Source organism: Aethalodelphis obliquidens, unplaced genomic scaffold (assembly GCF_003676395.1).
Source record: "Aethalodelphis obliquidens isolate GAN/ISIS:26980383/991018 unplaced genomic scaffold, ASM367639v1 scaffold5, whole genome shotgun sequence".
Taxonomy (NCBI): Eukaryota; Metazoa; Chordata; class Mammalia; order Artiodactyla; family Delphinidae; genus Aethalodelphis; species Aethalodelphis obliquidens.
Window position 1 is genome coordinate 78,677,508 of NW_020837949.1, and position 13,223 is coordinate 78,690,730.

The window sequence follows — 13,223 nt, forward strand, 5'->3', positions numbered from 1 at the left end:
CCAAGATAAAATTTTCCCTTTCATTGTTATATACCTTGGGAGTTAACAGGCATTCATAGCTGAATGATTAAACCATGACAGGTATGAGATATCTGCATAAACTCAAATTAAGCTCCTATTAAAAACATAATCTGCATGAAGTATGAACACATATGCTTTCTGTTTTCCTTGGTTTATACCATTAATTTTAATGATGACAAAAAGCAGATGAATTATGTCACTGATGTTTGTTTGAGGAACCCAGATAAATTCAGATCCCTTAAATTTAGAGGGCAAATCCTATTTAATCCAGCTGTAGGAAGTGTATGTTTTTACTGGGTGGACAACAAATAAAGTGATACTAATTTCTCACAAACTTGGAAACAAAGTAATTTCATATATTTTTCTGCAAATAAAGTTAGAACTATGTTAGTTTTTTTCTACTTGTCTTTACTGTATTAGAGTATAATGTGGGGACTATATTAAATACAGTGTTATCTGTCATGGTCAATTCAGTTAAGATTAATTCAGGACCTAACGTATGCTTGAAATACAAGGAAAACACAATTAAGAGATATTATTATAACACTTTATGTATGATGTGTATTTATAAAGTAACATGGTGTGCAAATCAAACACAAAAAATAAGGATTTTAGAATCCCTCCATTTATTACTGGTTATGGAAATTGTTTACCTGACTCTGCTATATAATATGTGACCTTAGGCAAGTCATTTTTTCTCAGTCTTTGTTATTTCATCTGTAAAATTAGTGTTATCACACTATGTACTTCAAGGGGTATTGTAATGATAAAAAAGTAAATACCTATAAAGCACTTAGGAGAGTGTACGTGGCTAATATTTGCTTAACACATATTACCTATTACATTATCATAGATAATGAGTTATCAACATGCTATCATAATAAAGATGTACCACTAATAGTGAATTTAGGATCATTAAAATTATAACGAACTAAATTTCTATATGGTTTAAGTATGCTTTCCTATGTTAATTCACATATCTCATTGAATCCTTGAGGCAAGTATGTGGAGTGTTTCCATAGATAAGAATGTTGACACATGAAAGAGATTTTTGAAACTTGTTTTAGAGTTTACAGTTAATAATTGGCACAAGGGGTTATATAATCCAGATTTTATAATTATTAATAATATTTTTGACCACATCTACCTTCAAATTCAAATAACAACAACAAAAAATCTGGGTCGCAGAAAAGCCATATAATCTCTGGAGACAAATTTTAGAGGTAAGATTTCTGCTTTACTAAAGCAATGCTTGAACAGACTATAGAAATTGAAATCAATGATTTTAACCATTCCTACTTACATTTAATCTAGAGATAAACTTTATAGAAATGTTGTGTACCCTGATGATATTATCCTTCTTTCTATTTTGGATCCTCAGAGTTTCTCAGGAACAGAAATTATATTCAGTGAAAAAAGTCTGCATAGATGTAACTAGAAAGGGATCACATATTATGAATATTAAATTGGACTATATTTTATATAACTGGAATATTTTTATTTAATTTAATAAAATATATTTTTGTCAAAACAATTATCGTATAATTGGCTTTTGCTGAGAAAAATTTACTTTCCAAAGTGTATATTTGAAAAGTATTGGCAATTATTGAATAAGCATAATTATAATTATTGACTCTAAACATTTTAGCATCAAATGACTACATTTGGGATTTAAAACCAAATCTTGTAATTATTGTGCAGCTAAAACTACTCAAAAATATTAATTATCAATAATATGAGAAGAAGGTATTAGTATACTCAGTTCTAAAAATCCTTACAAGCATATAGCTTTTCCTTGAGCTTATCTTTCACTGAGATTCTTTTTCAATTAGCAGTCAGTCATTTACTTGCAGCAATGTTTTATTAGATTGTAGAGAAAAATAAAGTTCTAATGTAGTATGGCTGCAATCGTAGTGAAATCAAAGACAGGGCTAATATATTATAATCAGGGCAGAAAATTATACTTGCTTTATTCACATAGCACTACTTTTTAAATTTCCCAGCCCTCAGTGACAGATACCAGGGTTACATTTCTTTTGTATCTTCCCACAATGTATATTGTTAAATAACTCTTTCTGACAGGCTAATTTTTATGAAGTTTATTATTCGTAATTGCTCTTATATTCTTTTGAAGAGCCAAGGCCTCTTAATAGCTCTCAATTTTGAAATAACCATGGAAAATGGAAGATTTCATACAGGCCAGGAAACCAAGTTTGAATGATTAGAATAGCAGAGGGATTGGGGCTGAAGTTCAATAGCTGAATTTATAAAAATAAATGAATACCAAATAATAGTATGTAGAGAATGAAAATGAAAATGGGTTTTAAAAGTCTGGATAATCCCTGTATTATGTTCAAGGACAGAGCCAAAGAACAACAGAAGCAAATGTCCAGATTCAGAGGGATAGGATGAGAGAATCATACCAAGTTAGAAATGGAAAGGTCTTTGTAGAATAGCTGATTTGGAAACTCTTGCCATGACTACATAAAGTCAATAAACCCTAAAGATTGCTTATAAAACATACGTATGCTTAGCTTCAATTTTCTGGAACAAAGAATCCATAGCTTCACTGGAGTATTAAAGGGAATTCTGATGCAGCTGAAGTTAAGAAACGTGAAATACAAAGAAGCTAAATGACTTGACCATCGTAACACACAACATAAAAAATTCCTTTAAACTGCCGTAATGTGTAAGAAGAGCTAATTCTCCCCTCCCCAGGCTATGGCAGTAGGTCTTTTCCTGTCACAAGGCTCATGTATCTTTAAATCATCCTATGCATCACTGTCAGATTCATCATAATATTGCACCTCTTTGATGCTATTGTTCTCCAGCTAAAATTATCACCGTGTCATGAATGCATGCTAAATTGCTTATTCTGGCACAGGAAACTATCCACAGTTTGATTTCAAATTTATTTATCCACCTTATCTCTTAATATATGTATACAGTCTTCACTGTCTAAACTCAATTTTATGTTACTTATCATATGAATTATATCTATTTTGAGGGGATTTTGTTCATGCTGTTTCCTCTAGATGGACTAACCTGCATCTGTGCTTTCCTCTGCCCTCTCTCTATGAGCTCCTCTGGCCCTCTGCACCCATAACCAATGAACACACAAACACACACATGCGTACTCCCAGATACACTCACCTCCCATCAAAATACATTTTTAAAGGACTAAATCAAATAAAGCTTTTCTTTATATGCTGAAACATAAAATTATCTATCCCCACTTTGAACTCCTGTAGTTTCCAGTTTCTACTATCATAGGGTACCTCTCATGCAGTTATTTTTTTAACGTAATATTTATGGTAAGCCCACTTTTTTATATAGTGGTTAAAAACATGGATTTGGAAAGAGTTCTGTTATCAAATTCTTACTCCATCATTTATTGTCTTTATGACTTCGAGTATTAAATGGAAAATGTCTCTGCTTCTCATCTGTAAAACTGGCACAATAATAGTAGGGTTGTTTGAAGATTAAGTGAAAAGACATAGATGAACTCTTAGGACATTATTAACACTTAGTATGTGTTCAGTGTTAAGTGAAATAGCTACCAAATACTTTATAAACATTGTAATAGCATATGTATATAATATTATTATTATGTACTTTTTATTGTAATTTCTTGCTCGTTGAATTAATTAGACCTTTCACATTCATATTCCAAACATAATTCTTACATAGTCACAGATCAATATATATTTACTGTACATATTAATATTTATATAGTGTTTCAGAAAACATGTAAATTAGAAAGTTTCTAAAATAAATATAGAAGCGCAAATCCCAATAAGAAGTTATATATATTTTATAAGTAGAAAATTGTATTTGGCAAAAGCCCAAACAGCTTCTCCAGTTTGATGTTCCAGTAGCCAGCATCACAGAGATACATGGAGTAATTTCTGTAAGTAAAAACTGGTCAGGTGAAACAGTTATCCTGGAATTATGGAGCTATTACATTGATAAGAAGATTTTTGAATTTCTACAAAGGACAATTTTGATAACTTTTCCCTGAATAAAATGGCTGTATTGAAAGGAGTAATATTTATTAACAAGCTTAATATTAATAAGAACTGATGAATTACAAGGTCCAATGAAAGTTAAAGAGGAACAGGGATGTAAAAGCAAAGGGATTGTAACGTTATGCTCTTTGTCATTAAATTTTATTTTTTGTCTTTTATAGTAAGAGTAAACTCGTATTTGAAGTGTATAACAAGTATCAATAATCTATTAATAGTGACACATAACAACACTAAAAAATTAAAGATTATCATGTTTCTTAAAACTCACTTTAAAGCTAGGTTTAATATTTAAATTTTGTAGTCTGGCCTCTACTGCACAATTGTGTTCATATCTGTGTCATATCCTTGAAGTATTAGCTCCTAGAGTCCAGGGCAATGTCCTTGCTATTCCTTGGATATAGTTTTTCTCTAGTGCACTCGGTCACACAGTCACTCATTTATTCATTCTTTTTTTCATTGAGCTTTAACTCAGTGAAAAGTTCTATCTTAGTATTTGGGAGAAATATAATGAATCAGATTTTTCCCTCGCCTCAAAAGTATTTAATAGGAAGAAAAGAAAAATGTGCATTATTGAATAGCAAGGTTGATTGAAGGTAACAAATGGCACAAAGAGATTATGAATAGATTTCTATACAAGTTCCAGGGAGAAAATATTTTTTCTGCTGGGGAAAAGTAATGAACATTTAATGGACTGGTATTATGACTTAAGCTTTAAACAATGAGTGAAATTTTTGCCTGCATAGATTAGGGAAAAGTAATTTGAATGAAAGAAGGATGGCATATAAAAAAATACAGGACATGTATTTGTTCATCTGTTCTGCCATTAAAAGTTACTTAGGATAATCCCTAGCTAATAAAAATAAAAAACTAGTGATTTTACTATAATCTTTCCTTGTAGATTTCATGAACTTTTTCTACTGTGATTGTGTTCTGAAGACAAATTTTCTTTCCCTAGAGGGCCTCTAATTTTCAGTTCTACTCTTTTGCTGCTAAGGGAATAGGATCTAGAGCTGTGTTGTCCAGTAGAACTTCTTTGACAGTGGAAATGTTTGCATCTGTGCAATATTGTATTCACAAATCTCATGTGACTGTTAAACACTTAAAATATAACTAGTGTGACTGAGAAATAGGATTTTTAATTTTAATTAATTTAAATTGCTACATGCAGCTCATGGCTATTAGAATTGCACAGCATAGATCTAGAGTCACCTTTTTAGGAGAAGTAAATCCGGATGAATTTTATCCACAAGTGGATCTCCTTTGGGTAAAATATAGTATGTCACAGTATTTCCTATGAGATCCTATTACGTCCCTTCATTGCTGAAGCCAGTAGTTTTACCCAGTATTGTCATTGCTTGTGTACTATTGTTAATTAGGATATGCACAAAGGAAATTAATAAACTATCCAGGAAGCTCTGAAGACTTCTACTAGGAAGTAACTTTTGAATTTAGTCTTAAAGGAAAGGAAATTCACCCTGGGGTTGAGGACGGGTGAGCTGGGGATAGTTCAGGCAGAGATGAGAAAAATATGGTGTGACCAAGGAATACTTGATAATTCATTAGAACTGGCAAACAAAGTATCTTTGTAAAGAGCAGGAGAGGAGAAAGAGCAATTTGAAAAAATTTAATAATGTATGTTTTAAAATACTGTCCCAGTATTGGGTTTGATTAAGTTTATATAGTTTCCCACCCCAAATGGTTATTCTATCACATATACATAGGATTTTCTTTTCTTTTCTTTCTTACAAACATCATTTATGTTTTAATCATTAAAACAACTAAAATTGCAGCTTTGTTCCCTAAATTTATTACTTGGACAAGATTGAGATTTAGGAAATTTATTGCCATGATGTCACCACTGGTTTATAATTTATAAAACTTTGGATTAGACATTAGCACAGTTATTATTTCCTCTAATGTCTTACCTCACCGCAGTCTAATAACATTCAGGAAATCTAGAAGACAAAGGGGAAAGAGTGGTCTTGAAAGCTAAAAATAGTTGCTGAAAACTGATGCAATCATGTAATAAAATATGGCACAATAACTTATATGATTTGCTCACAGTATCTGCTAAAGCAATTAGAATCCATGCAGCTAGATTTCTGTTCATGTATTACTAAAAATGAAAAGTATTTCAGCCCAAGTAAGAATATAAGCTATGTGGTTTAATTGTATACATTGGTCTTAAGATTTTTGGTCTTATTACTTGCATATGTGATCTGTTTAACACTCTTTAAAACAGAAAATCATTGAGTAGCAATCAGATTTCAAAAAGTCTTCCAAGTACAGCCAGACAGTTGTCTACGTGATATGCTACGTATGACAACAGAGAATGTACCATTATATGAACATAGACTTCTTTTCCAAGGGGTCAGTGTTTTCACACATCTAATAGGTCTCGTGCACTAGATAACAGAAACAGCAATATTGGTGTCTCTCAATCACATTAAGTTCATCAGACATATTAAATGGTAGCCCTTTTTAATTGAGAATTTTTATACATATTATATATATATAACATCTTTATTGGAGTATAATTGCTTTGCAGTGGTGTGTTACTTTCTGTTGTATAACAAAGTGAATCAGCTATACATATACATATATCCCCATATCTCCTCCCTCTTGTGTCTCCCTCCCAGCCTCCCTATCCCACCCCTCTAGGTGGACACAAAGCACGGAGCTGATCTCCCTGTGCTATGCGGCTGCTTCCCACTAGCTAGCTGTTTTCCATTTGGTAGTGTATATATGTCCATGCCACTCTCTCTCTTCCTCCCAGCTTACCCTTCCCCCTCCCCATGTCCTCAAGTCCATTCTCTATGGCTGCGTCTTTATTCCTGTCCTGCCCCTAGGTGCTTCAGAACCTTTTTTTTTTTTTTTTTTTCATATATATGTGTTAGCATATGGTATTTGTTTTTCCTTTTCTGACTTACTTCACTCTGTATGACAGTCTTTAGGTCCATCCACCTCACTACAAATAACTCAGTTTTGTTTCTTTTTATGGCTGAGTAATATTCCATTGTATATATGTGCCACATTTTCTTTATCCATTCATCTGTCGATGGACGCTTAGGTTGCTTCCTGTACATATTATATTTAATGGGTTTTTTTTGGTCAGAAAAGCTTTTGAACTGGACTGTGGTCTAGCTATAGAAATGAACAATTTTCAGTGCATTTTGGGAGTCCAAAGTATTTACATATTTTTAAACATATGTCTTAATTTCTACTGATGAATATATAGGCAGGCATTTCCACTGTAGCTTGAGAGATATTAATCAGTATAGGAAAGAATGATCTTATTTTGGTAACTATAAACAATGAAAAAATAAATTAATATTTTTGAGGGCATACTAAGTATTGTTTTATATACATTATTGCAGTAAATATTCCCAATCAACCCTATGAGATTTTCCTATCCTCCTTTTATAGATGACTGAGCTTCAGAAGGGTTTAGGGATTGCCTGAGGCCCAGATAATAAAAGGCACAGCCAGGGATAGTATCCATTTCTGTCTGATTTCAACAGCCTTAGACTCCATTACTATGTGTAACAGGTATGAATTTTACACTACAAACATTTCTATGTAAGAAATATCTTTTAGTTCCCTATTGTGAAAGCAAATTATATTTATTCCAGGCCCCATATCACTAGGCTGGAAAGGAAATTCAATCTTTTACCCTTCAGTAGAATCCTATAAGAATATAGAATAGTTACACTGTAGAAACCCAGAAATGTGGGCAAGAGTTCCGTTTAAAGGAAAAAAGACGGAAAGGAAAAAGGAGGCCAGCTTTGAACACATTACCTGACACCATGACAAAGGATAGTTTTTCATCTTCTCTTAAACTGTAACTGACATGCTTAACCCCTCTTCCTATGAAGTTTAATCCTTTACCTGGTAAATCAAATGTTAAACATGAGGTTTCAAGTACTTTTCATATACCTTGGCATTGTCTTACTAACGTGAATACATGATCCCAGACATCATGTGTCTCACACTTTGACAGATAGCTCCTCTATCTTTGTCAGTATTGTAAAATGTCTTATGAGGACAAGAAATTTATACTAATATTCCTAACAATATTTTCAGCCACACCACCACTTCTCCTTGATGCTTCCTCTAACCTGTGAGGACTAGTCACATAGACAGATTTTAATATTTTCTATCATTGTGGCAGTAGAGTGTATATCATCTACTGAGCATATTTATTTTGGATTATTTCCTAATTTTTATCTAAATATTTCTTAAAATTTCTTCTATGCTTCTTCTTAGTATATGGCAATAAATTTCATATTATAATTTTAATATTCAAGTGTCTATGACAATTGTGTATTTGTAAATAAGTTTATAATTTGGTGACTTATGTAACTGTTTTTAAGTAATATTTCTTTCAAGTTCTGGTAGGAAAGTTTACAACAATGGTAACAACTTGTGTTAAATTTTCATATTCTTGTAGCAGTAATATGAGCAGTATTAATAGAATAAAAATAGTGTCTGTTTTTTATTTTGTTGCTTTAAAAATACTTTATTTCAATTCTTTAATCCTCACAATAAACATTTGAGATTAAATATCCTTATCAACATTAACTTTTAGAAACCGAAGGCTCAGAGATATTAATTGGCCACCAAAGAACCAGAGCTAATCATTGGCCCAAGTGGGCCTGACTCCTGACTCACTGCCCTTCCTACTACAACTTAGCACAATTCTGAGAAACCCCGTAAATTTTTCACAGTGTAAATTTTAGAATTCAGCTAAAGAACCATCATTGCTAGGGGATAGCTATTTACCAAGTACAGAATCACTGCAAGCAAACAGGAGACTTGGTAATTCTTACAGTAGTTAAAGATGGAGAACATTTTTGGTTTGCTTCCTTTTTCACTCTTCTTCCCTAACCCAAATGAATTTTAAGAGTCATAATTTGAAACTCTGCCATTAGCTCCATCAGAGATATTAAATGTTAAATAAAGTGACCCATATTGGCCATAAAATGAACACCATTTACTATCCTAAGAATATAGAAAATGCTTTTATGTGAATAGTAGAGAAATTGCCAAAAAAGGTATTTTATTTCAGTCTGTGGACAAGCTAATGTGCTGCTGGAAAATGCATACATATTCTGACCTAATTAATTTCCAGAGCACTTGGTTCTGAAAAGAATGCTCAGAGATACCCCAGTTTATTCCACTGTCATATAGAAGCCTCACATTCTGAGGACAGTGTCTTAGGCATGAGTTAGTTATCTCCTTATTAAGGATTTTGTTGCAGTGCTTTCTGGCACACTTTCTACCATAGTCAAATGTTCACTTACGTTTCTGGGTGCTTGAGCCTCAACTGAGCAGACTTCCCTGTGATAAAAATGTGTCACCTCTGTGCTTGTTGTCCTAAGGACACTATCTCCAGGCACACCCATCCTAATAAACAGTTTGATATTTCCCACTTAGAGAAATTGATAAGGATAGTTTCAGGCACCTTCCACCTTCCAAGGTGTGAGTAATTTTAAAATGCTTGAGGAGCTTGTAAGCATCAAAGTCGTAGGAATGACAGAGTGGAGGACGTGACTGCTATGACTGTTTCCTTCTGGAAAGTACATACAGAGAAGTGAGATAGCGTATCTTCTTGCAGACATCTAATATAGTGAGTTGTTGTTTTTTCTCTATGTGAAGGAAGTAAAGGAGTTATTTGTTTAAATTTAACATTCTTTCAAGAGCCATTAGGGTAGCTCTTAGCATAGCTCTGTGATAAAATGATCACTCATCATAGCGTGCTTGTCGTTTAGAGTTCACTTATACACTATTGCTTGCAACATGCTAAATGCTACTAAAAATCACCAAGTTAAATAGATATTTGTCTAGTAATAGCTAGGTTTTATCCCCCTTAAGTTATTCTGGCATCTCTAAAGTTTACACAAATAATAATACACCTTGATAGTGCAGAAGAATACTCAACCTCTCTCTGATTAACTGGCATGTTAAAAATACTTTCTATTATAAATAAATTGAATTCTTCTTTTTCTTTTCTACAGGACAACATTTTTAAGCTGGAAGACTCACATTTTGAAAATGGCCGTGGGAAGAGCCCATATGACCCTAAACTGCTGACGGCATCTCTTTTAATAGGTACTCAGTCAACAGTCAGCTAAACAGTGAATTTTCTGTAGATAATAGCCAGATTGCATGTTCCTTGTTATATACCAAGATTTTTCATTATTAATCATAAAATATTTTAGGAGTATGTCAGTTGAGATATTTTCAAATATTTTGAAAATGAAGAAGAAACACTAAATGCTGATTTGATTATTGTACTATCTAGTCTATGATTCTTTTTAATCAGAATGGTTTAATAGTATCTTTAAAATTGGCTGCTCAATCACTATACATCCCCCTAGACCTTTACAATTTTTGTTTTGTAAAAATATGGTTTTGATTCTCATTTTTTGGGAAGAGGCGTTTCAAGGGGGAATTTTGACAGGTCAGAAGGAAAGAAGGAGATTCACTCCAAGTTGTTAATTGTAGTCTGAAGATTTGTCACACTCTCAGCATTTGGTCAGCTTAATCAGCACAATGCAACTAAATGGTAGTACAATTGACAGAGACCCCTTGTGTCACCTTGAGTTGACAAAGTCCTTCTGTATTCATCTTTTCTGACTTTAGGGCTTCTTCTTCTTTTTTTAATCTAACAAAACATTTTATGCATTTCCTGTGCCCTTTTCTTTAGCCATCTTCCTAGTTCTAGTTTTCTTCTTTCTTCTTTTACTTCAGCATTGCAGATAGGTGGTGAATGCTTAGCCATAGTTCAAAAGGATAGAAAGAGGAAGATAGAAGTAGGCAGAAGGAGAAAACTTTAGTTTGTATTGAAAAATAGAGAATTCTTTCCACATTCTTTTAACCACTTCTGGACTGGGATTAAATAATACACAAAAAGTGATATATCATTAAACAATTTTTCTTTTTCTTTTTTTGTTTTCTTGTTTTAACTTTTGAGTATGCCAGCAACCTAAAGTACGGAAGATTCTGGATCATTACCTTACTCCTGAATATATGTTTTTATACAATCATGGAGAAATTATGTAGCTTTTTGTTTCCTTTTCTTTTTCCTTTTGTTTTCTTTTTTATAAAATATAGAAAGTAATTATTTGATAACACAAAAGAATAATAAGTGAAACTTTTCAGGTGTAAACTTTCTAATAAAATTTTGAATAATACATGTAGATTTTTAAAAGGTAAATTTAGGCTATTATTTGACATATAATAATTTCATAAAGTTTAGCCTTTTTATTTTAAAAAATAGTCTTTTTTCTGTTCAACAAACTAAGGCTAGTCATACTGGCTACAGCATTAACTTGAAAATATATTTTTTCCAGTATTCTCTAGTGTTTATCGCTGTTTCACTGATCCTTTTACTATTAAGAATAAAACCATTACAGCATGAATTACCTCCTCTATTGCTTTGGAAATGTAGACAATTTCAGTCCATTTGATCCATTTATGGAGCACTTTAACAAAAGTTTAAGACCTGAAGGAATGCAGCAAATGTAACACACTTATAATTTTCCTATTCGCAGATGGCCTAGTGATTACGTGTGGATGACTTCCTTAAGTGCACACACAGAAATTTGAAAACTGTCTTAAACAAAGGGGAGGAGTCCTATCTTGTTTGAACCTGCAGGCTATACTTATTTAAATTGCATACTGAACGAAAAAAGATAGATATTCCTCAAAAAAACAGTATGTAAAAGTGTGCCTAGAGCAGCTTTATTTTGTGGTATGTTTCTCAGTAGGGTTTGCTTATTTATTTTAATATTCCACTGAGAAAGAATGATGACAACTAAGTATTACATAGTTCATATGGCGTGCAGCCACACAATGTCCACAAAGAATATGAAACGCTGCAGTTTTGGTTTTATATTAGAACTTCCTTGAAACAGTTGTATAGGTTTGTGAAAAGGAAAAGAGAATGAGGGAAGTTGCATGAGTCAAGGAGAGGATGTATGGCTAGAAAAGAACGGTAGGCATTTCAGAGAAACAGCTTTTAAATGAAAGGCCAGATCTCACCTAGCCAGTACTGTAAAGTAATTGAATAATTTTCAGAGATATTTAGTGCTTATTGACAGAGGAGATTATTAAAGCCAACTTAAGTTAATTTCTGGATCAGTTGAATAGCAAGATACGGAAAAATGAGCAGGCCATACTAGACCTGGTAAAATCCCTCAAAATATTTGTAGCACCATTTTAATTCAAAAGCTGTGACTTCCTTTATTGAGGTTACTTGCTTCTTTATAACTCTGCTATAATTCCGCCATGCGTCAGGAAAGAACATAATTTGACATTAGAATATGCTCTCACTTGGTATTAAAGGTACTCCCCAAATTAATTAACTATAATTGAGAAATTATTTGAACCACTCTGAGCCTCAGTTTCTGTGTATGTAAAATGGCATGGCTATGCAAATTCCACTAGTTTGTTGTGAGAATTAAATAAGACAATGTAATAGCATACTACATTTGGGTACGTACATATTTCTGGCATATATTTGGAAATAGAAACTGAAAAAAGAGGAACAGGTAATAGAGGTTTTTTGTAGGGAGGCTAGGAGAGAGATTTGGTAATATCTAAATTTTACATTTTTAATTTTGTATCATTTACAACTACTTAAAAAATGTTAGTTTTAAAAGTACAGAATTAACAAAGCCAGTATATTTATTGTTACAGAAAAGGTTGCTTGTAAAAGTATTCCCATACCCTTCTACTCTCAAGAAGTAGCTTTTATCCATGCCATGTCGGTGTGTGTGTGTGTGTGTGTGTGTGTGTGTGTGTGTGTGTGTGTGTGTGTGTGTGTGTGTGTGTGTGTGTGTGTTTGAGAGACATATTTTTTTCCCTCTGTTTCTAATTACTCTGCTACGCTGTGAGTGGAATTTGCTTAAGGTGTTAACAACATAATGGCTTGGTCTTTAGGTTTGTTTGATTTTTGCTCACATCCATGATACACTTTACACCTGTGTTAGTAATGCTGCGATTTCATCAGGAAATTTTTTTTTTTCCACCTTCTGTTTCTTCTCACCACACCCTTTTTAGGAATTGTAATCCAATACATTAACTGATCTAAGCCACATTTTTACTTCATTTTGAGCTGTGAATAGAAAGTACAGAGTACATATGAACTTGTGTTTTTAACACATGCTT

At 32.8% G+C, this 13,223-nt stretch overlaps 1 protein-coding gene across 1 annotated transcript in view; it reads left to right on the top strand.

The window, feature by feature from the left end:
• Positions 1-13,223, top strand: part of SEMA3A (semaphorin 3A) — a 234,677-nt gene that overhangs the window by 112,608 nt on the left and 108,846 nt on the right. The window contains exon 5 of the mRNA XM_027102735.1: positions 10,067-10,160. Coding sequence (XP_026958536.1) covers positions 10,067-10,160 — 94 coding nt within the window. The remainder of the gene's footprint in view (positions 1-10,066; positions 10,161-13,223) is intronic.